Consider the following 27,314-nt stretch of genomic DNA (forward strand, 5'->3'; position numbering starts at 1 on the left):
ACATGTAATATGACCACAAATGGTTCATCAATCTTTTGAGAAGTCATGACTCAGATGACTCAGGTGTCTATACAGCAAGACCACCACCAATCCCAAATGCAAAGTGTGAATTGAAACATTTTTTGTCTTTTAGTAGCATTCAGTAGTAAAAATATTGTCCAAGTTTGCATATGAGTTTCTATTGATTATGGTCTAGATTAACTTCAAGAGTGAGAGAACATTAATTATTCACTTTTTCCAAGACCAGCATTGGGCTTCTGTTGTGCTTAGTTTTAATAAAACAGATTTTCAGATCTGGGAAGTAGATGTGTTTAGTAGAAAGACTTTCTTGTTTCAAAGTTGGCATTTTGCAGTATACTCATATTTCATATGGGAAAATATGAACTGAAGCAGAAGGGAGACAGTTCTGAAAGTGTATCATCAAAATATGGTGGTTTTCCATATTTTGTGGTTTTGAAGATGGAGATATAAATTCATGACACTATTAAATGGGTAATTCTCTAAATCTCACTGAAAATTATGGAGCGGTGGAGATGATCTCTCCTATTACTTTCTGTAGATTTTACATAAAAGTAATTATAGAAGATGCAAATGCTACCCCCCAAAACAGAATGGGCTGCCTGGACGTCCTCATCTTTAGTATTACTGATATTTAATTCAGTAATAAGCTTATCATCTCCTCTATTAGAACCTGCTTTCTACAACCCTTTAAATCCAATTCTTTTAAACAAGGGATTTGGGGAACATCATTAATTCAATCATTAGAAAGAAATGGAAAAAAATAATTGAACTGAGGAAGCAGGACTCTGAAGTCTTCAAAAGCAATCTATGCTGATGCAAACAAGAAAACTTTGTTAACTTTCTCTGTAGTGCTATACATTAACTGAGGATTCAGATCTAATTTTTAGGTGAGCCTTTCAAAACTGGGGATTTTTTCAGATGATTTTAAGTCAGTACATGTAAAGGGTAACCAATGCTCAATAGCAAGACATCCTGGAGTTATTAGGGAATTAGGAAATGCATTAGACATGAAGTCCAAATCCACTGAATCCAGGGATTTAAGAAGAAATTGCTTGCAACAGCAATTCACTTCAGCTCATACTTTGCAATCAAATGATGGAGGATAGATGCACAACGAAAAATAGTTTCAGCAAATATTAATGAGAAAGTTAATATCAATTTACTTTGGCTGTACTCATACCACTTGCACTTTCTGTGATACTGAAACTTACCTTTTGAAATATCTCTATAAAGCAGATACAGAAGTGACTGAAAAAATCAAAAACACATTTTGAGAAGGGAAGTTTGTCTTTTAAAGCTGTAGAAGGATACATTTCAAAATATTTACAGGATGACTTCTGATGTTTAATTATGCCTGTGAAGCCACACGTCTGTTAGCATAAACAGTTTTGGTGTTCAGTGGGCCAAGTTCTTCAAGGTCCTAGATGGCTCTGGCTGTGATCTATCTAAGCTGATGCTGAACATTTAAGCACACAAGTCAAATCTATGAAGTTAGCGGACTACAGATGATTAAAATAAGCACGTATTTCAGCACTTCACTAAATCGCCTTTAAGTCCAAGTGTAGCAGTAAAATTTCTGTTCAATTTTTTGCAGGCATGCTATTTCTTTCCATAGTATTTTTTATTTAAACTAAATGTTTGAAAGAATAACTTTTCAATTTCAAAGCTATTTTGAAAATATACCTAATAATATTTGTTGTAAATCTTCTAATCCCATGACTTTCAAGGAAATATTCCAAAAGAGATATCATTACCTTCAAGGGGAAAAAAAAACATCAACTGTTCATCACTTTGGAAATATGCAAAGACAAGGCAGCGAGCTGCCATTGCATGTCAGCAATGTGAAAATAAATGCTTCGATGGAAGATTTTACTTTCATGTTTCCAGGAGATCTCATAAATGGTAGCATTAAAAAAAGAATTATGAAAATGCACTTTGGCCATCTTCTATTGTTTAAGCAACCCTACCATTCATGTCCTTATTTATTTTAATAGACTTTTTCATTTAGAAAAATGAAAGTAAGTTGCAACATGAACTGTTACAAATTTCTTTTAGATGTCACTGAGCAGACCACTTTAAAAGAAAACTGCTGTCATTTAAATTGTTTAAATGAAGTGACCAGATTTCCAAAGGCACTCAGCAGTCAACCACACCAGGATTATGGTACAGACAATGCATGATCATATTGTTATCCTTGCTGTCAGAATTCAGAGCCTGTGGATATTTTTATGGATCTTCATATCTTTCATGTGTTTTAAGGGTCATAATTTCTGTAAAACACTAAATTACCAGTCAGTCATTGACCGAGTTGTATGTTAGAATTTGCTTCTTTTTACATTAAGTCTTGTCAAGAGAGTCCCAAAAACTTCCAAAATTTGTGATGTGTAACAAGACAACATATTCACTAACACCATTGTCAACACTGCTGTAACCATAACCTGTGAAAGTCTGACATACTTCAAAATCTGAGAATTTTTTCAAGGAATCTTTTGATGTTCTTTACTGTGTGAAACTTATTAGCATTTGAGTGCTTAGATCAAAGGTTTTTCCTGAAATGGAAGGATAAAGTTTACTGAAACGATGAGGTAGGAGTAGGAGCAGGGCAAGTACATGCTCCTAGTATTACAGGCAGAAGGGGTACAGGAAAATTGGCAATATTAAAAGAACAAACACATTGAAAAGGTGGGGCAGGCTACAGGCATACTACTGATGATTAAAGTGGTACTTTAACTAATGTAGGTGGATTCCATGTTCTGGAATCTCAGTGAAACATAATGGCTTGTGATAACAGCAGGACAACTAGATAATCTTTTAGGCAACAGATTCTTGTGAAAGGCTAGTTTCATGCACATTAAGAAAGGGCAAATGAAACACTGATTGATTCCATTAGAGGTGATATTTTTAGGCCACTTGTTAGATGATAAGAACACTCCTTCTTGGAATTATGTTCTCAGAGAGAACTTTGCTTACACGTTAATTCAGTCAAAGGCCTCAAGAAACTAATGAAATCTGTTAATAAAGGTTGAACAGCTTCAGCATGGATTTTTGATAAGGAAACAGCTGCTCATTTGCAAGGGTAGTATCTGAGTCTGGAGGACACAAGATATGATAAAGAATAAGCAGATGGTTCAGAGTAAACAATTTAAAGTAGCTCTTGTAATTTCTTTGAGAACTTAGTACATACGCTGATATTAAGATGTTATATGAAGCTTGTTGAGCTAATAGTGATCAAGTACATATTGCTGGAGGGCAGCTAGAGAGATGAAAAAGGCAGACAGATTTACTGAGAGATAAATAACATACTGGTCCATGTCCTCCAAAATGAAATGCAAGTAGTTAAAAGGTGCCAGAAGAGCCTGAGTGAAATGAAATCTGCACATAACAATGAACTGGAATATGTTTTATAATTGCTCAAAAGGGAATTGTAACTACCAGAAAACCCAAATTACAGACCAGAGTCTTCCTATGTGATAACCAGGAAAATTCTTTGATGACAGAATAACAGAATGGTTGAGGTGGGAAAGGACCTCTGGTCCGAACTTCTGCTCAAGCAGGGCCACCTAGACCCAGATGGTTTTTGAATATCTCCAAGGAGGGAGACTCCACAACCTTTCTGGGCAACCTGTGCCAGTGCTTGGTCACCCTTACAGTGAAAAAGTGTTTCCTGATGTTCAATGGGAACCTCCCATGTTTCAGTTTGTGCCCATTGTTTCTGGTCCAGTCACTGGGAACCACCAAAAAAAGCCTGGCTCCATCTTCTTCACACCCTCCCTTCAGGTATTTATCTACATCTGTAAGATACCCTTGAGCCTTCTTTTCTCAAGGCTGAAGAGTCCCAGCTCTCTTGGCCTTTCCTCATAGGAGAGGTGCTCGAGACCCTTCATCTTCGAGGGCTCTCTCCAGTATGTCCATGCCTCTCTTGTACTGGGGAGCCCAGACTGGACACAGCTCTCCAGGTGTGACCTTACCAGCACTGAGTAGAGCGGAAGGATCATCTCCCATGACCTGCTGACAACACTCCTCCTAATGCAGCCCAAGATACCATCAGCCTTCCTTGCTGCAAGGTCACATTGCTGGCTCATGGTCAACCTGGTGTCCACCACATACTTTTCTTTCCCATCTCATGATTTAAAAGGTAAAACAATAATGTAAACTACCTAATTTGGAAGAGAGCAGTAGGCTATAGAGAAAAAAGTCCTGCTTTTTTTTTTTTTTTCCTTTTCTTTATTTCTGAAAATTCAGATAGAGAGTTTCAAAGATACAAACTAAATTTAGCTACCCACTGATTTCAAATCAGATTTAGGCACTGAAGAACTGCCATTTTTTTCTTTAAAAAAAATCTGTTCTTCAGTTGTTTTATCTTGAACAAACAGAAGGAGAGATAACACTGACAGTAAACAAACCAACTTAAATAGAATATTTACTTCTTCCTCTTTAGGCTAAATTCTGTCCACAGATAATGTGCATGACCTCGAGTGAATCCAGTAAGTTTTACAGGTCTGTATTAGGGGACAAAATTTGTTTCTGGATTCAGAGGACTGTTTTGTTATATGTAAGGTAAGGAAGGGTTTGGAAGGCAGAAAAGTTAGGTAAATAATACATTTGTTTTAACTTTACTTGAATCCAGAGTTCATAGTGTCAGAGAATGGAATTCATTCATTCATTCCTCTGCAGTTATAAGTAGACTATATGGGCCAGTAGTTAGTACTCTGGTTTATCCTGCCCCTTGTCTACTCAAACTCTAAATTACTATATAATCTGGCCTTCTTGCACCCTACTCTTTTCTAGTTAATTTATTTATATTATAAATTGATTAGAATGAAAGAACATACTCTCCTCTCAAAAGGTGACTTCTACAGATTTAGATAAAGACTAAACGATATATATTCCACGTCAAAGGTATGAAATATCTATTTAAAACATTAGTTTTGTTTAACAAAGGGCACTTCTGTTCTCAGAACATGCTATTGACATGAATCAGATCATGGTGATATTTGTTGACAGTGTTTTTCATGTTGCACAAGCTCTACATTTTTCAGAATATGTTTGTAATCACTGTGGCTAGAAAAGCTTACAGACCACGTCACAGTACTTGAAGAGCTGTTCAGACTGTAATACGTGGTTCATATAGGGAGGTTGAATGGGCAATGACTGAGCTATCTATCCAAAGTTCACATGATGACTTTTTTCAACAAAGTACAGACCCATCCACATACAAGGTTCCATATCTCGTCTTTCCATGAACATTTTTATGCAAAGAATTTTGTAAGTTAAAAGCATAGATTTTGTAAGCTACCTATGAGATGTGGAAGTCATGCTTTCAAGGGCTAAAGAGTGGGTGTGGCATATGTTTTAATGATGTTAATAATCTATATTTCACACTTTTTAGTAACCACACTTGCTAGCAATTACCTAATTGACAGATGTATGTGAAGTTACCATTTTAGTGATTCACACAACATAGCTAAAGAGCCTTTTTTAAAAGCACAGAATATAACTCTTACCCATTTTTCCCCTGGCATTCATGTCTCAGTCCTGAACATAGGACTATACGTGTAGCTGACAACTACTCAAACTTGTAAGTAGTTCAATGCCCCCATATAGCTTGCTATAAGAATCCTCCATGGATTCAGGTATGTGTGCTCTTTCAGATTAACTAAAATTGCTGTTAAGTAGGTGCCATCAAATGACATTCTTTAGGCATTGAATAGTATCACATCCCATTCAAACAGGAGAAAATACGGTAAACAAAACTGTGCCCTTTTGTAGAGTCAACACGTTTGTCCTAGTCTGCAAAGTAGCAAATGACAACATGACTCCATAAATGCTTAAAGGTGTCAAAATAGTCACTGGGAAAATGCATTTTAACATACACAAAGCCAAAACATAAATTCATGCTTTTGTAATCAGAGAAGTCTGTGATATTCCAAGAAGTAATATTGTAAATTTTGGTGTCTTCCCAAGGGTGAGACCAGGGCTTGGAAAAGGGCCTGAGATCTTCCAAACAGACTCAGATTTAGGCATCAGGTCTCACTAAAAGTTACAACAGAAATTTTAACTGAAATAGGGTCTTTTGAAATCCTCAACCTTGAATTGAGAAATCAGTCTTTAACAATAAAAGAACAAATAGAAGAAATGAATGTATACAATATACTGTTCACAGCTAAGTATTGTACTGATATTTCTTCTTCTCTCCCACACTCTTCCCAGAATCACTGACTAGTCTTCTTCCCTCTCTCTTTTACTGACTTGTTCTCTTTCTCCAACACAACTCAATAAAAACTGTGATTTTTTCTTTTTTCTGCTTTTTCCTTATCTCCCTCATTTTATTTTTTTTTTTTTCTTGGTGATTTTTCCCAGGTCTGCTGAGCTCTCCTTACTTTTCCCACCATCTGGCTAGACAGCTGTTACTGATATCACCGAGTGAGTGAGTTGTGAAAACAGTTGTTCAGAAGCTGATTTTACCTGCAGTTCCCATTCTCTATGGGACTGGAAATTCTGATGATCAGGACAGGTGAAATGATGTATGAAACAAACTTTGATGGTTTAAAGAAAGCTAATGTGGCACAGACGTGTTGTAGAGACAACATGGATAGGTCCATTTAAACAGAAATCATATGAAGAAGCAAGTTGCCAGCTACAATGGATGAACTATTGACTACTTGGTAAATCAAGGGCCCATATGCTCTCCATGTCAGCTTCATGGTGTTGCTGGAGGGACAGGATAAAGGGGAAGTACAGGAGAAACTTTGACCCAACACTAAAAAATGGATGTGAAATGAAGAAGCTGTTTCAGCTGCATTACCGAACAAAAATATGGAATACCTATATAAAGTGTATAATCTCACTTTGTTACTCATTTGTTCTGCTTTCTGCCTCATGCAGTACACTTCTTGCTCCAACAGGGACAAAGTCCTCACAGCCCTGGGCTCCACAAAGCATAGCAGATGAATACTCAAACACAGCTGCATAAATCCTAATGTAATTATACAGACTGCTGATCATCATGAGGTGAGGACAACACTTTTTTTCAGAAAGCTATAATAATTAAAACTTGGATCCAGGATGCATTTAAGTATGTTTAGCTTTAGATGTATGAAGCATTCTGGAGATTTCAGATGGAGTCTGTTGTATAAATACTTTTTGTGACACACAGCCAAACAGACAAAGAATTTATAAAACATCTCACCAGATTCTTCAAATTCACTGTTATATGCATTCCAAGTCTCACTTATGCGGAGCAGATTTTCTTCCATGGCTTGAATGTCCATATAGGGACAGTTGCACTCAGGGAATTTGGGACCACACTGACACCAGCAGTCATTGTCCTTGCAGATGAACTCCCCCTCTGAATTGCAGGCAATATAGCTCAGAGCTGCCTGGACAAAATGTTCTTGCAGATACTCAGGCAGGATGACCTGAAGACCTGAAGGAAATAGAGTATTATGTTATTAAACACAAAGGAATGCTTGAACCAAGCAGCTTCCCCAGCCTGTCTCACAACAAACAAACAGTTATGAAAAAGGAAACTATATGGCTTTTTTAGGACAATTTACACATATGTCTAACATTTGCACTATGTCATATATTTCCTTTCTTAGGAATTAATTTCAGAAATATTCTTCACATTTCTCTCTCAGTATGGAACATCCATCCCACTAATTGATAACCCGTGTCCTCAGAGCATTTACTGGTGCAATTTCTTTCTAAGGGGATTGTCGAAAACAGAAAGAAAGGACTACATCAACTTCTTCTTGTAAAGAATTGCTGAATGAACAGCCTCAGCTGTAAAAGCTTTGCAGTAGGGAAGCATGTAGCTGAATTATAATCTTGGTACTAGCAGCTAATGCAAATTTCTGAGAGTGCTGATGAAGGGAAAGCAGCCCTGAAAGACAGAGTAAAGAGACAGCATAATCAGAAAAAGAGGTGTGAAGGTAAATATCTCCATTCTGTATTGGACCTGTTTTCCATATTGCTTTTGACACAACAAGATATAGCTTATCTAAATAATTCTAGTTATCTCTTCATGATTCTGTAGAGACAAACTAAGAATGGGAAAAATTGAGTTGGAGGAAATTTTAGAAAAATAAAACTTGGCTGATCTTTAATTTCTTATTCACTGGTATTTAATTGCTAAAGGACAGTCAATTGGATGTGATGGGTAGGGCTATAAAACCTCGAGAAAGAAAATTAATTCTTAAATCTACTAAAGCTTTAGCCTGGAGAAAGAGTGCACGGTCTAGTTCCTATGGTGTTTCAAAAACTCCTGCTATGTCGCAGATCCCTTTGCAAAGTGTTTTCACACTTTACCTTGCCATGACAGCAGAGGCCTTGCAAAAGCATGTCACACTGATGTATCAGAACCGCGGAGCTAATGAATCAAAAATTCAGAATATTTGAGACCTGAAATTTAGACTTACTCATCTAAAAATTTTGACCACTGTTTACATGATCCCAGTGATGGGAATGAATCTTTTATATAGAAGCATTTTAACTAACTAGCTGTCAGTCACTGTAGCTACAATAGTAATCAACCAGTCAGAAAGCCACTGCAAGGTACATCACAAATTTTTATTTATTATTTGTTGGCTTTTTCTGTGGCAAAAATAATCTCTCTAGAACCAGTGGAGCTTATTTGTGGGCCAAGTAATTTATCAGCATATGGATTGGTTATTTGTGATGTAGGTTTCCTCTACATAGGCACTTGGGCAATTTCATAGAGATTTATCCCTTATTTTTAGGTACATAAAAAAGACAGCTCTAACAGTAATTTCATAACCCTTCCAAGTCAAAAGTCATATCACAACTGCTAAAACCAGGTCTGTCTGTGCTTTATTCTACCTCATGCCACAAATTGTACAAATCTGTTGCTACCTGATTAAACTTTTCAATGTACTTGTGTATACTTGTGAAAAGCCTTGGAATTGCAAAAGGAAACAAAAAGCCAGACAGATCAGCAAATGTGAGTCTTGTTCAATTCTTCCATGATAATTATGAAATAGTTTGTGCAGTTCTGATAATTTATTTCTCATAATGACAATCCAATGGCATGCATCAAACCACTGTCTGAGGGATGCAAAAATTATTTTCCAAATTTTAGCTGATAAACATTGTGCATATGCTGGAAACCATTAAAAACCACAAAATATTTCTGTAAAAATTTCATTGCATCACAGTGAAATTCTTTTTAAAAAAAATATATACTGTCTCTGAAATCATTGTATGATTTTATGGCTTTTAAGCTATTCTGGGCAGAGAGAAAGGAAAAGGAAAAAAAAAGCACATGGATGTTTTAAACAGAAACATTTTATTCCCTGACAGCCATTCTTAATAGTCAGCAACAACTTCACATTATATGTCCATCTGATTTATGAACCAATATGACAAATTTTTAAAACTGGAAATAATTGTATAGCTACCTGTAACTGCAAATTAAGAACTGAATTCTTCCTTCGTTGTATAGACACAGAGGTACACACAAGTACATAAATTAAAGAGAAATTAGTCTGTTTTCATAGTAATAAGTTGTTCATTCTACATTTGTGTCACTGAAAAAAAGGCCTAATACCCTAGAGGGTGACTTTTCAAAAATGTTTATGTACCTAATATGCAGGTCGGGATATGCATCTACTGGAATTAACAGAAACTGAATTAGAAATATGCCTCTTTTTTTCCTTTTCCTTTTCCTTTTCCTTTTCCTTTTCCTTTTCCTTTTCCTTTTCCTTTTCCTTTTCCTTTTCCTTTCCCTTTTCCCTTTTCCCTTTTCCCTTTTCCCTTTTCTTTTTACTTTTCTTTTTTCCTTTTCCTTTTCCTTTTCCTTTTCCTTTTCCTTTTCCTTTTCCTTTTCCTTTCCCTTTTCCCTTTTCTTTTTACTTTTCTTTTTTCCTTTTCCTTTTCCTTTTCCTTTTCCTTTTCCTTTTCTTTTTACTTTTCTTTTTTCCTTTTCCTTTTCCTTTTCCTTTTCCTTTTCCTTTTCCTTTTCCTTTTCCTTTTCCTTTTCCTTTTCCTTTTCCTTTTCCTTTTCCTTTTCCTTTTCCTTTTCCTTTCCCTTTTCCCTTTTCTTTTTACTTTTCTTTTTTCCTTTTCCTTTTCCTTTTCCTTTTCCTTTTCCTTTTCCTTTTCCTTTTCCTTTTCCTTTTCCTTTTCCTTTTCCTTTTCCTTTTCCTTTTCCTTTTCCTTTTTCTTTTCCTTTCCCTTTTACCTTTACGTTTTCCTTTTCCTTTTCCTTTTCCTTTTCCTTTTCCTTTTCCTTTTCCTTTTCCCTTTTCCCCCTTTTTTTCCTGTTCCTTTTTTTTCCTCTTTGTCCTTTTTCTTTTCCTTTCTTGTTTTTGTTTTTGTTTGCTTTCTTTTTTTTAATGTATAATTACTATTATTTGTCTAATGAATGAGATGCCTAAATTTTCTTAAAAGTCCCAAGAGGAACCATTGCACTCTTCATTATTTAGAGTCTTTGAAAAATCTATATCCTGCTCTTCTGGTGACTCCATTCATTTTAGTGGGACAACTGCATGATGTATAAGCTACTACTCAGTATGTACAAAGCAGGCTGAGCACACTAAATGTCACTCCCTGCTTGGTGGAATCTGTGGGAATTCAGGCTGTTTAAAAGGTGTGCAAGTGGTTGCTAAATAGGGCTGTAAAATGTTAACAGCATTATTCAAATTATCTTGTGATGTGTACAGAAATTGTTTCCATTTCAAAGGCAACATGAGTTACTGACATTTCCTTCACTTTGTCTAGAATGTACTTATTGCGCACACACAAAAAATTAGGAAAATGACCTTTTATGAGGTGGAAGAAAGAAAAACAAATAGTGTGATAAATGTCATCCTGTTCCAAAACAAATTAATGAAATTGCACCTACATACCTTGCAACTGAATCTTATTTTCAGGACTCTGAACCAGAACAGAGCTGACAGAATCTAGGTTGTCATAGTTACTGCAGCCAAGAGGACCAGTCCGCGTTTCTGTTACCTGATGGTAAGGGAATGGAAAAGCATTTGCTGTATTATTCAAAACAGACTGAGGAGTTCTGAAGCTCATTTCGTAAAGTTTCCCTTTAATTCAGCTGGTGGTACATTTCAGATTTAATGAAGGTGAAATAGCTTGATTTAATTACGAAAAGTATGACTGCAATGTTTTACCAGTACCACAAACTTTGGGGAGTGCTATTTCTGTTGCAGAGAATCCTTACAAGTACTTTAGCTGACCAACAGTCTAAAGATGGTTTATTTCTTTGTAGCTATGGGAATTAGAATGAGTTTACCAAACATCATTCATAAAAATGCAGACTGTGATTTTTCACTAATGACACTTGTGCACATGGCAACTCCTTGCTGAAATCATGGGAAAAAACTTTGACTTTTCCTGGGTAGCACAGCAGGATTCAGAAGTAAAAACCTTTTATGAGCTGTATTTATAATGGTGGTAGCAGTGGGATATTTTTCATCAAAGGCCTAAAATAAGTTTAGGCATAAAACTAAAGACATCCTGCCTATTGTAATCACCAAAACCATGACCACAGAATCAAAATACAGCTAAATTCATTAAAACAGAATCACCACGAGTAGAGCTCTGACTTAACAGTTGAGGATTATGCTTGGCAACGAGCAGTTATTTAAATGAGTAAATACAATTTTTTTTTTAAAAAAAAAAAGGCAAGTGATTTATATGCTTCATGGAATATTATAGATAATTCTTAAGTATCAACAAAATAATTATAAAGGCTAATTTATTTTTTAAGTGTTACCTTAAGCTAAAAAAAAAAAAAGGGTCTAATGTAGTTTCTCAGCAATGAAGCACTGAAGCTTTTGAAGCAATGCTGTGATGCCCGGAGGGCAGGGTTTTTGCCTCAAGTTAAAAACACAAACACTTAGGATAGTTTAGGAGGGATGGGTATACCACGATCTCACATTTTTTTAAACTGGATTGGGTGCAACTCTCTTATACCAAGACGAGGCAGAAAGAAGAATGTGGAAGTGGAATAAAAGTAATACAAACAGATCCAGAGCAGGAAATGCTGGCCATGGGGTACCGTCCCAGTCTCCTTTACTGCCAAAGTACATCCAACCCCTCTATATACATATCCCCTCACAAACTGCTCCCAGACACTATCCTGGAACTTCTTAACTCTCTTCCTTTTACGATCTCAGAGGTTGTGGCCAGATTTACCTTTATTTGGTGATCTGCCTCAGTTTTGAATACAACCACTTCTATTTTCTGTTACTTCAGGTATTGTATTCACCTCTGGATCTCCTGAAGAATAAGCCTAAATTATAGGGACAAGGAGCTCATTTCCAAAATACACACCTCCACCAAGCAGCTATCTGACATGCAAACAGACAACTAACATCAATTTTTACAAACAGAAGGTAGTTTGCTATTTTTAACAATCTGTTTTGAAAAGAGTATGAAGGTTTGCTAAAATAACCCATGAATGTTCATGTTGCTCAGGATTGCCTGGCTCTCTTACAGTCTGTGCTACCACCAGCATGTGTAGGTGGCTTCAGCTGGATCATGCTATTCTTGAAACCACCGAGATTTCACTTTTTCCAATTAAATTGCACTTTTTTTTAGTTTGCACTTTTGCAAAGCAAATACAAAATCTTAGGCTGTTCCAAGCTCTTGGCACCTTTCCGTCACTTTGAACCAGTGTTCCTGCGAGTGGAGAAGGAGAGCCTTTGCAACGCCAGCGGTCGGTGGAGAGGACACACAGAACTGGCTCCAGCCAAACCTGTTAGCAGAGTGCCAGTTGCGCAAGGAAATGAGATGGAGTCAGGATGTCTCCTCCCTGCACATATTTGGCAGTCTTTAATATTTATGTCAGGGCCAGATTTACTGTGTTTTTTGCTTAATCATCTTGAATCAGCACAAAGACTCTTGCACGGGCATTAGATTTGGCTTGGACATGGCTGGAAAGACAATTTTGATTTACCTGTGATCCTTCAGTCCTCTTCCTCTCCCAACAAGTGGTCTAAAATTCCATTCTAAAATCTCATTTTTTGGGTAGTCCCCTCCAGCCCATATACAGAATCCTAATCTGTTTATACAGTACAAGTCACCTACATTAAATAAGGTAAATAACCAGAAGACAATAAGAGAGGTGATTGTTGTTATGAGTTTTATCTTAGTTCTGGAAGATTATGCTCAACATTTCTCTATGTAATTCTTTATTTAAAGATCCATTAATTTCAGTGTTATTTTATTTTGTACATTATTATTATTATTATTCTTTTTGACTATTTGTGTATAAGGCAATGCAGCTTCATAAAGTTATATGAAATGTATAAACTATAAAGCCAATTTTACAATTCCTATCCATTCTTATCATTCTTATGCCTCCTGAAATCACAAAATAAGGAAGGTTATTAAGTATCTTTATAATTATTGCGTCCCTTTTTGTTCATGCATCTTCATTCTTCATTTGGATTATGCAAAACAGAGGTAGAGCCTACCACTGTTTTGATGATGGGAGTGATAGCACTTGGTGTATTTAGATGTGCCAAGAGGCAGAATGGGGAAAAATCATCATTAAATAGCTTTTTTGACTTTTAGAGACTGGTTATATAAATCCACTGATTTAAAAGAAAACTACATATATGAAAAAAACTGGGTGCAGTTAGGTTTTGAGATGATTTACAAACATTCATGATTGTTATAGGTAAGCAATAAAATACTGTTCTAACAATAGCAATAATAAATAATGCTCTATAAATAGAGCAGTAAATAAGGACATTTTTCAAGGTTTGTTTTCACTCAAATCTATATATTTGTATTATTCATTCTTTTACTTTTCCAAGTGCCTTCACCTGGCACTGTCAACTCCTTTGCTCTGGTACTCTTAGCCTCTGCACAGAACATACATTGCAAGAATAAAATTGAAATCCCAATAAACAATAAAGAAAGAGTAAAGCAGGTAAAAATCACCCAAACTCCAATGTTCTGTGGATGACACTTCTAGTCAGAGGTCAAAGCAAGGTAGTTACATATGCTTTTTTATACTCTGTACAAATCCAGTCAACAAAGATTGTAAATAAGAAGAACAATTTGAGTAGTTGATTAAAGAAAGCCTCACTTTTCTGTCAAATTTTCTGATAAAATGCAAGGATTTAATTTTGAGATAACTTATTTTCATAACTAAGAAGACTACAGATGGGAAAAGAAAGGTCCAAATGTATTAATTCTGGGTTGATCCAAGTGTTAGTGGAATCGCTGATGTTTTTACTTTTTTTTGATTCAGGAGCAAGAGAAATAAAATTAGAAGGGCAATGGAACTTCTTTAATTATCTTCCAAACAGAGAAGTGTGACTATATTAAGTCCTGAGATCACAGCTGAAAAGTGTTTTGTCTGAAAGTGTACAAAAAAAGATAAACCAGAAAGGAGAGGGAAAGGTAAAATTTAAATATAGGGTGTGCTAAGAAGCTAGCATAGTTCAGAAGTGATTGCATATGAGCAAAGAGCATCATAACCACATACTTGTTTTGTAAGAACTAGACCTGCAGCCCATAAAGAACGCTAACTCACAAAGCAAAATACCACAGAACAAAGTTATTTAATAACCAAAACCCCCTAAGAACCAGTAACAAAATATGTGTGAAACCATCTGACATGAACCAGGCAGGCTATTCTCAAGTGCCTTGTTTTCAAAGATTATCACAGAACAGGTTTCCCTGGGCAGCAGGGTTTTCAGTTCCCAGAAATAAACTATAACATTTGGCATTAATGAGACAAATGCCTACAGTTTTCAGTCAGTTAAATCTCATAACCATGGTGATAACGACCCGATTATAAGTGCACTGAGAACATATCTCCTAGCACTTAAGCAGGGCTGAATTCTTGTGATATCAGTGGGTAGTATTTCCCTGGGAAACAGTGTGCTTTTTTTGTCCATGATAATTAAGCCTATAGAAGGCTTTCCTAATAAAAGGGAAATATATTTCTGCAGAGATTTTGTTCCTGGTGCGTCCTTTTAAATGCACATAGCCAATATTCCTAACTACATGCCCATGCAGAGGTGGTGTGCTGTCTTGCATAAAGGACTCTCCTCTTCAGCAAGACCCTTTAAAAATTTATTTGGCTTCTAAGGAAGATAACTAAGCCAACACAAAGGAGGATGAGATAATGCTTCTCACCTCAAACTAGGCAACTGCATTCATATGTGTACAAACCTCTTTAATATTTTAAACATTCAAATAATGATTTTGAGCAAACTTATCATATATACATGACTATTCATGGAAGAAGGTCTCTTCTGAACGATTGGTGCAGACAGAAGAAAGGGCAAAGGTATGGAGCAGGGAGAAGCCGGAATTCTTTAGGATTCTCCTGTATGACTCTCCTATCAACCTCACCTTCAGGACTTGTCTTCCAGCCCATGTGTTCCCACACATTGTCATCCCTGCACATTCTGCGGACAGTGCTCATTTCACCTAAAAAAAAGTTGATCAAATGAATAGGAACTAAATGTACTTTCTATTTAGAAGTGGATCTCCTGCCAACTTTCTTTTTTTTTTCCCCCCAGGCTGGACAGTTTTTCACAAAAGCACCTTTCTTTCAGCACTTTGCTTTACCACACAAGAGTTGCTGCTCTGCTGCCCTACTTGTGTCATTGAGCATATTAAAAGACTCCCACTAATTAGTGTGTAATTAAAATAAGTCAAATCTTCTGAATGTTTCAAGCACTGACACTTATCATGTTACCAGCTAGATGAACGTTTCTGAAGGAGGTAGAAGACAAACAGCACCCACAATGTCAGGGATTGGATTAATGTTTTAAAATTTTTTTTTTTAATTGCCAGCATTCTAAAACAATACCTCATAGGCATGTAACATGTTCAACACATTTTCTAGCATAGGACTGACTTTTTAATTTGAAGAGCCCACTAACTCAGGAGACCTGGAATCTCTCCCATCATATTTTTCTATCATCTGCTGCTGTGAGATGGAACAGGAACAGTAAACTCGATCTTTCTGTAAATGAAATAAATTGCAAAATTTCCATTAACTCCATTAGCAGTGGAATAATGACTTCTTTCAAGTTTTGGGGCAAGGAGATGACTTTCAATTTCACTGAATGCAGCAATAAAACTTCCCAAGAGATCAGTATAATCCCTCCATTCCCTCTCCTTTGTTTCTACACTCTCAGGGATTTACTGCGAACTAAACTACTACATTACAACAACAGTGAAACTGAAGTGTATTATCCCTACATAAAGCATTAAATACCTCGGAAATCAGAATATTCTAGGAACTGGAAACTAACTCAGACTATCTGAATTCTGCTCTGTTGTTACGTTTGTTTAAAATGTTATGATTTTTTAAGGCTGTTTAGGTTCATCTGATAGGGAGCAATCACTAGTCTGTTCAGGTCTATTCTCCACTGTCTCAGAGAGCAATTTATTATCTGTAAATTCTAGGAGAATCCACCAGAACATCGAAACAAATCTTTGAATCTATGCTGTGCCACATGAAAATTAGACAAGAAACCAGAACTGTCAGAAATATCTCAGTTCTGAACCAGCAGGAAACATATATATGTTCAACTAACTTCTAAAAATACTTGAGACAGGGGTCAGGGAGGGAGGAGAAAATGATTACTCCTTATTCTGTTCACTCTGCAGACTGTGTAACACTCCTGAGGCTATGGAAATGGGAAGTGAGGATTTACCCCAGCACTGGCAGCATTGACAATTCTGGCATCCCAGCCACAGCTTTGCCTTTTCAAGGACATTTTAAATCCAGTGCATGTCAGGTGCCATGTTCCTACGTATCCTTATGTAAAGCAACAGGGAAGTTTGCAGGAAACGAGGCTGTTGAAAAAACAGTCAGGGCAGCAATACCAGAGCTTTTATTTCCTGCAGTTTCAGAAATCAGGAGTGCATCAGCCTCTTGCAGAGAATAAGGACAGGCATCCTCAGAAAGAACAAGTTATCTCTTTTAATTAATCTTGAAGAATAGATGAGGGTGAAGTTCTCTTATAGAGAAGTAATAGACTTCGCAAAAACATAATAAAAGCTGAGAATTTTGTTTCAGTTTACATTTAGATCCTTCTGCTTTCCCACATCTTACTTAAATGACTATTAATATTAATTTTTCACAACTTTTATTGCCTAAAGAGACAGATGAGCAACAAACAATAAATGAAATCTATATATTTTGTTAAAAAGATAAAATTAGAAACAAAGAGGACAGCACATATACAAATTGAAATAATATTTCATGTTCATAAAAAAATCAAGGTATCTGCAGAAAGCAAAACCAAAGAAGCTTACTGAAGTAAAGGCCAATTCCTAACCCTCCATCCTTTTCCAAACATAACTCCGTTACTATATGAAGGACAAAAATCTCCAAAGAAATCTTGGGGCACATGCTGTAAAGGGGGACACCATCTCCCTACGTTTAGCTCAATTGCAAAATCCCATCCAAGGATTTCCCAAAAGTATTAGGAATAGGATTTGTATCTTAATGGCTCAGTTCCAATATGCAGTGCTGAAGCTACTGGGATTTTTCACTGTCCCCCCATTAGTTTCGAGAAGACAGCATGATCTGGTTATTTATAAGATTCACAGATATTACTAGTTATAATACTATTGCAGTTGAATGAAAAATCATTTTCTTAGGTTGGGAAAGTATGAATAAAAAAATATAGTCCTTCCTGAATAAGAGTAAAATTTAAAATGTTCTTTTTCTTTGTGAAGCAACGGGAAAACGAAAGTGTAGGTGAATCTTTGGGTAATTTGGAAACATTTTACCTTTAAAGTGGTCAGGTTGAAATGGATATATTTTGAGAGAAAAAATAACTTGTGGTAGAGAAAATATAAGTGCTAAAGGTTAACATTAGGACCTAAAAATAACATGAAAAGGATTTAGTCTTTAAGTTCAAAAATTAAAGTGATAAGGAAAGGTTAATTAAGAACCAGATTTTCCATGGAGATCCTACCTGTGATTATATATTTCTGTGCAATTCTAAAACTTAGTTGCAATATTATTTTTGGTAATATCTGTAAAAATTTACTAATTTAAGCTATTTCCGGATCTTTTATTTCTTCCCCTGGAGTGCATGTAAATTCCTGTTTTATTTTTGCTGTCCATAGCGCTACAATTCCTAACAGTCTGTACCTCACTTACTGTGACATCTGCAGCAGGACATTTTTCATGTCCACTTTATTTTACCATACTCCAGTCAAACTACCCCTTATGGGGTTGTCATTCTAACCTCTCAAAAGAAATCACATTACTGTCCATAACGTGCACGTCTGCTGGCTTGCTCTCTGCCTGGGTCACATCTATGTTTTTAGGGATTTATTTTTAGGTTGTATCTTCATTCCTTCCCACCCATTTATTCCCTCTGGTAAATGATTATAACACATTTGCCCTTTTTGTCTCATTGGTACTGCCAACTCTCAATTTATAGTTTCGGAAAACTCTTGTTTTTATGCTGCTGGTTTTTACATGTTTTCCTGTATATTTGAAGGACTACCTACAGAGTTAACAACTACAACTGATCTATAATTTAATCATTAAATCCCTGTCAGATGTTCAAACTAAAGGGAAATGCTTGGATCAATTTTTTTAGAAAAGAGAAGCATATGGATGCTTCCTCGGTGTTAGGTCTAGTTTAGGTGTATTGCTCTATAACTTTGATTATGCTGCTCCATTACTATTACACAGTTTAATCTGTGGTGAAAGCAAATCTTCACCTTTAAATCCCACAAATTTATGAAAAAACATGGAAAGAACATCTGAGAGTGGAATCTGATTCCAAATATTGCTGCAGTAAGTATGTGTATCATGCATATATTCTATCATGGCTATACAGTATATGACTCCTACCCAAAGTAGGCCAATAGGATTGCCAAACTTGTTCACTGTATAAATTATAACAGACAGGATTCAGAAATCAAATCTCTGGCGCTTACCTTTTAAACTATATGTATATGTTGTTTGTTAAATATTATTCGATAGGAAAAAAAGCCAACTTCAAATATTTATCTGCAATTGCATTTGAAACTCCGATCAAGGACCCATAACAAACGAGCTAAAGCATGGTAAACCACAAAGGACTTAGTGCTGAATCTATTCTGAAGCATACACATTTGCTGATGTTTTCTAAATCATTTGAGTGAGTTAAAGGAGCAATGCTCATAATCAAAGCTAATGTAAGCAAGCACTCAGGAACTCATTGCAATACTCAAGAGTGCTGGGTGCTTACTTTTAAAAATAAGCCACAGCTTTTATATCATCCAAGCAGTTCTGAGGACTTGACTTGTGAGATTCTCACAAGATGTAGGGAATCTTAGTTGTATTTTGGCTCACTGTCATACAGACTACTTCTGAATTCACTGTAGTGCTGAAAGTTAAGGAAACGTTTCAGGGCTTGTCTGCAACAGGTTAAACCCCAGCAGTCAAAAAAGAATAAAACCGGTCCTCATTTACCATGCTTAATCTTCATATGGAAATTACTCATAGCAAAAATATCTCCCAAGTCTCCCTATTTCTATCCCAGCTGCTAGTCTGGAATGCAGAACCATCAACGTTCACAGGCTGGTTTCAGACAGAAGTAGTTGAGGAAGCACCAGGTAAGAATGACTGGGAAAGGAGGCAGTTTATTTGGGATATTGGCTTTCTCTGTTATGTCACCTTGCTGCAAGCCCAAGGTGTGGGTGAATACACCAAACCTTAGGGTATATTTGATTAAGATATAAACATTCACACAGTTCTACCTAGAACTCTCTACTATGAACCAAACAATTATTTTAATAATTGTATGTATATAAATAAAAATTACTTTTCAGGTAACAATTTTCACAGAAAACTTGCTGATGTGATAATGACTACTATTCTAGATAAAAAGAAAAAAATAATAAGAAAGGCATGACAAGAGGAAAGAAACAAATTTGCAAGAGAAGAACCAGGGGAAAGAAAAATGTTTGGTTAAAAATAAACCATAAACTCGTAACACTTTTACCAGCAAAGAATAAATTCCCTTTTTTATTACCTTTTTTATTCTCGGGACCAACTGTATTCCAGATAGTTCTATTGCCTGTCTGCTATAGATTGGAAAGGAGGACTGAATCCAGGTTTTTCAGTTCAGCCAAAATTTATTGGAAATAAGAGTTGGTAGTTGTGTTCTGTACACAGTCTGATCTTTCAGATTTGGTCTGTCAACATACATGGAAAAAAAGATCATTTCTTTTACACCTAAGTCCTGGCACATATGCACAAGTCAAGTGGAGAAGCCTGTAGCATAAGAACTGAGCTGATATTGGTTATGCCCATCCTTAAATATAGAAACTTTTAATGTCAAACTCTCAAAAGTCTGAAGATTGTAGAAACTGTCTTTAGTGAATGAGAACTGGGAAGGTGTAGGTACCAAAATATATTTTCATTATATCCCTTAAAGTTTTAATGAACACACAAAAAGTGATAGAAAAGAAAAGAAAGAGTATCTCTGTCCAAAATTGCACATCACATCAGGAGGTGGAAACTTCAAATCAGAATCCAGTGTTTTACTCAGAAGAACAAAAGTAAAACTGGATTCATAAGTTTGCTGAGTTTGACGAAATAATCAGAATACTCATAACTGCAAACATACTAAATGGTACTCAAGTATTTCTGTAAATTTACACTAATAAAGACCATTACAAAATTGAAACACAGAAAATTCAAACCAAAAAGCCATCTTGAGAGGTAAGAATTACCTCTGGATGGAAAATGCCTGTAGACATACCAAGATCCTACATTTTCAGCAACAAAAACCAGATCCTCCCCAGTGTATATCAACACTGTATTTAGTGGAATATTTTGGATTTGCACCATGGACGTTTCCATGCTTTTGAGAGGTGAAAATACCTCTGGCACATGGCATTGAGCATGTTTCATCAAACTGCTGTTAGACCTTAACTCATTCACCATTTATAAAGACTCATGAATGAAAACACTGACTGCTCTTTGGAAAGTTTTGGCTAATAACTGAGTGATTCTCAATATTGTTATTTCATGAACTAAACAAAAAGAGAATTTTTAATGTACAGAAGACTGCTCTTAGAATTAGGCTCCAGGGACAATGTTATCCGGACAGACTGCTGTGCCTAGCTGGAAAATTGTTCAAATCATCCTGATTCATGGGAATAGAAAGCCCTATCAAATATCAAGGCCTGTTCATTAAGGCATACATGAATGTGTCCTACTACGGATCTTGCATTGATACAATTTTTGTGAAAAATGTTTAGAATATTGAATCTTGTCCAAGGGCTTTTTTTATTAATTTCTTTCTGAACCTGACATAGATGAGACAACGCCTAGGGCAAAGAATGATGTATCATAAAGGCAAGTGCATTTCTTCAACCAAAAAATAGAAAAAGAGAGAGCTAGAGTTGCTATGAGCGTGACAATCTAGGGGAAGAGGGAAGTTCAGAAGAAGGAGGAAACGAATAGAGAGTAGCGCTTATTATCAGTACTGTGGAGTCCTGTGGAAGTGGAAGGGCTTTGTTCTGCTCAGAATTGAAAGGAACTCTGCTTCCTGCAGGTTTTGATTTGTTTCCATGTGGACTACCATGTAAGTTAGAAAATTTCTAGAGATATCTAAGTATCCAGCTCCTTTCATGATATGGTAGGTGAAAAACCCTTTGACACGAGTTGCCTTTTGAATTACAGGTCTTACACAGGTAAATGCCTGGATTAATTTCATATGTCACTGTATATTTTTTTCATGCCTTTTTACTTATTAGAACGTTTAATTAGTATGTAGTGTACAATTCTTTCCAAGCTACTCCACTCTGGTAGTAGTATATAACACTTTATATCATACACTATAGTCTTGCCAGCTTTCTATATTTTCATCAAGAAAGGACAGATCTTACCCAGTGTAAACCAACACCAAAGTTGTTGATAAATTCAGTTTAATTATCTTAAGTAACTCTCTTTATTGTCTTTTTAGCATTGTAATCTCCTGATGCTGTGACGTTTAATAGGTGAAATGCCTTGTCTTTTACCTCGAGAAAAAGCAGTGTGATAGTTTACACTTCTGTATGTGCAATATGCCCACTCCTTTCTACAGGATTATTTTTAATAGATGGGTCTTTATCATCAAATGAAAATTTTCAAGCATAGAATAAAATCATAATGCTTCAATCCTCTTGCATATCTTAAAAAAAAAAAAAAAAAAAAGAAAAGCAAACCCACGGATTTTGTCATTATACTTTAACCAAGTATATAAATTGCTATACTGGAAGGAACATAGGGTATGTATTTCTTACAATGATACGTATGGCTCAGTGTTGCTGTGAATGTTGTATTTCAAACAGAACCAGAACTACTTAAATAGAGTACAATATAACAGAAAAAATATTGTAATGGTCCTCTTCAAACCATTTTCTCTATTATCTGCAATACTTTATCATCACTTATTTTTACACATCAGGGATTTGATGAAAAGCTGTAGGAAAAACATGGAATGGTTTTTCATTTTCAAGGCTCTAGGTACTCCTGGAGAAGATACAATTATATTTCCTTATAAATCTACATACCAGGTAGGAGACTGTATACTGATATACTCTATTTAGTGGAATTATTATAAATATTGGAACATTATGAACTAGTATAACTGTGACGCTATAGGTTTTTGCTTTTTTTTTTTTACTTTTTCTTTGTTTTTAATTTTTATATTACTTTTAACAAAAATCAAAGGAAGACTATCCGAAGACCATGAAATATATTAACTATTCCCTGGGAATGAGGGGGTTAATTTGGGCAATCTAGAAAGAGATACTGAATAACAGTTTGATAAATTAGGAAGATGGTTGAGGTGGAATGGAAAAAACCCGTATCTCAATGATATCAATATGCACGTGAAGAAACTTCTTTGACTTCAGTGGACTTTATTCATTGAATAAGGTTAGGATCTCACCATGCAAAATTAGAAAGTCTTTTTATTTTGCATACTTGATTCCTCAATAAATTCTGTAGAGCAGTGATGAGACTACCAACCTTTCAGACATTAGAAATCTGAAAACACTGTAGTAATCATTCAGTACTATAGAAAGTCTCCTGGATGAATAATGAAACTTTTCTTAAACCCAGCTTCTGCCACATCATATATAGGCATTATAAGCATTATCTTCGTAGAGATTACATTATAGTTTTACTGTCAGAAATGTAAATCCTGCTGAAGTACTGAAGCCCTACAAGTAGAAAAAATTGTAAGTTGCAGAGGACAGCAATGATGTAACTCTCAGAATCAGTTACCTATAAAGGATTCTCACATGAAGGATAATTTCAGTAGTGTTTTTTACCATTAAATTAATAGATTGAAGAGGATGATTGCAGTTTTAATCACAATCTATAACAGCAAAACAAGTGAAAATGTATTATGGGTATAAATCCTATAGGAAAAATAATATGAACACTGAAACCTTTCAACAGTCTTTTGTTATCCCCTAAGCTTATTTCTTCTGACTGAGTCTCTACTGCCCTGAGATATTCTCCCAGTCTGACCTTCCATGTTCATAGTTGTTGATACATGCTATCTCATATTTCTTAGGGTTCAGAGGTAGGGAAATGTTCTCTGAATTTTATAGTCCTTGCTGTCAATTAGAGAGTGGAGGACATGAAGAGTGACGAAGGAAGTTTCTCAATCCATACACAAACCACTGCACGGCCAGAATAAAGACAAAATTAAAATCCATACAAGCCTGAGTGCCTCCAAATTAGTGCTGGAATGCTCTGCTCTAACTGCATTGTTCAATATGTTCACTGTGGATCTCTCAGTATTAAAACCCTCCTCCATTTTCTGGGTTTATTTAATTCAGCTTCAGTTTTTAAGGAAAAAAAAAAAAAAAAAAAAAAAGAATAGGAAACATTTAGGTACTGTAGCATGAATTGCTTATAGGTTTTTGACAACTGTGATGGCAAGTGTTGTGTGAGTGCTGTTAAGGTCTCTTGTTTGCATATGTGTATTTATAACCTGCTTAGGGTTTGGCAGTTTTTATTTTCTTAGGGTTTTTTTTTTACCCTTCTCTCTTGACTAAACTACATAACTGATAAAACAAAGCCCTACAACTTGTTATGGTCTATCATGTCATATGGTCTATCCTTTTTTGTTGTTGTTTTGTGGTTTGTTTTTTTTTTAAAGTGAAGAATAGTCATCTAAAGTCTTTCCAAAATGCATACCCTAGCATCTCTATTATACGCTATTTTGTTGCTTTGAAAGCATTTCATGCTGTGTTACCAACTAGCTGGCGATGTTATAACTTCTTGCACTCATTACTCCTCTATGCACATTGCTGAAAATATAATGAGACAGTGTAGGTTGTATTAGAGGCTGCTAAAACACATCTTTTTACGAGTGTCATGCTGCAGCTGCTGTGATGTATCGTGTCAATTATGTTGCTGAGTATGCATTCTAAGAGTGTTTAGTAAAACATGTTATTGCATTAACTTGCTGCTCCTTTTTGCCCCCCTTTCCTCTCACTCTCTGAAATAGTGAGGGCCAGATTCTCAAAGAAATTGTGCTGGTTTACACCAGCCGGAGGGCTGACCTCTACATTACCTTTTAGAGAAAGCAGCCATGAAGTTTCAATTTAATTAAAATTCAACTGTCCAAATGGATTAAAGTTGTTTTTAATATCATCACCTTAAATTCTTGAATAAGATATGGAAATAAATCCCTAACCTTTACACTTGGTGTATTCTTAGAATTAGCTAATGGTCCACATGTAGCAATCACAAGATTTCCTTATACCTATAGCAAATTTGATCCAAAGATCTCCAACAGCTCCCAGACATAAGTGTGTAAAAGCTCATGGATTTCAATTTTATAATGAGATAAACACAAGTCCTGTGCTCTGCAGAAGGACATGGTACAGAGACATCTTAGCTACCTGAAATTGGTCTAGTTTCAGAAAAAGAAGGGATATAACTGTGGAAGTCCAGGACTGCTCCTGAGCAAATAAACTCTGTTGAGAAACAGCGTATGTGTCTGGGCACAGCATCGTGGTACAGCTTTCATGTCACGTCCTGTGTTTCACATTTCATTGATGTTAACACTGTTTACTAGCACACAGCTTCTGTGATGTGCTTTGTGTCAGGGTTTAGCCAAGCTCAAAGACCAGAACATCAGCATTTTGATCCCAGCTGTCTAAACTTGCCTGTCCAAATCCACAGTAAAATTCAGATTAATGAAAGACCCTGAGGAGCCAGGTGATGCCCAAAACATGACGGAAGATAGATGCCTAACTGCAGGACCCAGTTCTTCTGGTAAGATTAGATAATAACCCAAATTTGAATTTAAAAATCAATACTTAGCCATAAAAATAACAAGCTGATTTTGCGAAGCTTTTAATAATGAATGAGATTTTCAAAGTAACCTGCAAAAGGATTCAATTCTCACTAAAGTGTCATGGGAGTTTACCACACCAAGACAAAGATTTGGGAGCACAATTTCTATGTATTTCCTGAAAATCTTAATTTTTAACTCCCCCTTTGAAAAATCTCAAGCTTTGGTCTTGTATGAAGGCAGTCTGACCTCTGAAGGTAGTAGAGAACTTGGAATTTCATAATGGTCATGAACACTTGTCCTTGCAAATCTGTACTGTGGCTTTTCCTTGACATACTTAAGTAATGTCACTATACCTACACAGTGGGGAAGCCACAAGTTTTTGAAAAGGGATGATCGTTTCTGGCCTTTACTTCCCTAGGCTTGTTTAATTAAACCTACATTTTTAATTAAATTTACATATTTAATTTCTTCAATGGAGTCAAATAAGGAAAGACCTTATGTTACAGGTCTTTCCAGCCCAATGTTTCTAACTGTGATTTTCCAACCTAAAGCTCTTGCTGGGCACAGTTTTTTGAGTTTCCCAAGTTTTGGTCATTGACAATGTTTCTCAGCTATACAGTCTTAAATCCTGTCCATAAACTGAATGGGGAAAGTGAGGGAAAGAAGGGTTCAGGATCTGGATTTCAAAAGCTTCGAAAATTTAGCTGTTTGTACAAAACTGTGAAAACTATCTACATTTACAATTTGCCAGAAATCTGACAAAAGCGCAAGGTTTTATAGTATTTCAGCATTTCTACTTTTGATTACAGCAATTACTTGAATCCACAGAAAAACACATTCAAGTATGAGGTATGAAAGAAAAAAAATGAAACAAGCAAGCTTTTTCAGACAAAACAAATGGTCTGTATTTCAGACTGAGTTTTGAGTGAGAAACTAATTTCATTACACTTAAGTTTCCTCTCTAACAGCCCACCATGAGTCAATTATAGATAATCAGATATAGTTACCATCACAATAGAACCCTGTTCTCATAAACTATTTGTAATCTGAAGTTTTCAGAGACAACAAAAGTGCTTAAATCTTTCATAGCAAAAAAAAAGTGTTTTGGAGGAAGAAAAAAGCAAATTGCACAATAAAATTTAATTGAAATTAGAGGGCACAATCTCAAAGATGTTTATTCTTTCTCACTCAGAATAAATGGGCTGTAATCTGGCTGTAAATAGCTGGTGGAAAATTCAGTTTATGCATCTGTTCTTCTGTTGCCTCCTCTTCTTTTGTTACACTGTGGTTGTCCCACAGCTGTTTGAACCCTAAGAAAACACCTACACTGTATTCACCTGCCCCAGCTTCCCTGAAAGAAAATGTGTTCTGGAATGGAAGAAGATATCCTCCAAAAGACAACTACTGTTACAGCCTCCCTTTATTAACCCGCAGTGTTATACTTGCCTAACATAATTGTGTTTATCTTTTTGCAGAATGCAGTGAGAGTAATTCAATAATATTTAATTTACTGTGTGACCAATGTGTTTCTTATGTGTTCTGCACAATTGTTTGGACTTAGTGCAGAAGTTCATTATTGAAAGTGGTAGAACCGTGGCTTCTAGTGAACAGGAATCAGGGTCATTTGAGCAGGAGTATACTGCTGTCTCCCAACTGCATTAAATCACACAGAATCACAGAATCATCTAGGTTGGAAAGGACCTTGAAGATCATCTAGTCCAACCTTTAACCTAACATTGGCAGTTTCCAACTACACCAGATCCCTCAGCGCTATGTTGACCCTACTCTTAAACACCTCCAGGGATGGGGACTCCACCACCTCCCTGGGCAGCCCATTCCAACGCCTAACTACCCGTTCTGGAAAGAAATACTTCCTAAGAGCCAGTCTAAACCTTCCCTGGTGCAACTTGAGGCCATTACCTCTTGTCTTATCGCTCATTACTTGGTTAAAGAGACTCATCCCCAGCTCTCTGCAACCTCCTTTCAGGTAGTTGTAGAGGGCGATGAGTTCCCCCC

General features: G+C 36.0%; 1 protein-coding gene across 2 annotated transcripts in view; it reads right to left on the minus strand.

Annotated features, from left to right (window-relative positions):
* BRINP3 (BMP/retinoic acid inducible neural specific 3) overlaps nt 1-27,314 on the minus strand; it is a 223,807-nt gene that overhangs the window by 56,841 nt on the left and 139,652 nt on the right. For both annotated transcript variants that reach the window (XM_074831701.1, XM_074831700.1), the window contains 2 exons: nt 10,890-10,995; nt 7,211-7,447 (listed from right to left, as the gene is read on the minus strand). In XM_074831701.1, coding sequence (XP_074687802.1) covers nt 7,211-7,447; nt 10,890-10,995 — 343 coding nt within the window. The remainder of the gene's footprint in view (nt 1-7,210; nt 7,448-10,889; nt 10,996-27,314) is intronic.

Source organism: Strix aluco, chromosome 8, assembly GCF_031877795.1.
Source record: "Strix aluco isolate bStrAlu1 chromosome 8, bStrAlu1.hap1, whole genome shotgun sequence".
Classification (NCBI taxonomy): domain Eukaryota; kingdom Metazoa; phylum Chordata; class Aves; order Strigiformes; family Strigidae; genus Strix; species Strix aluco.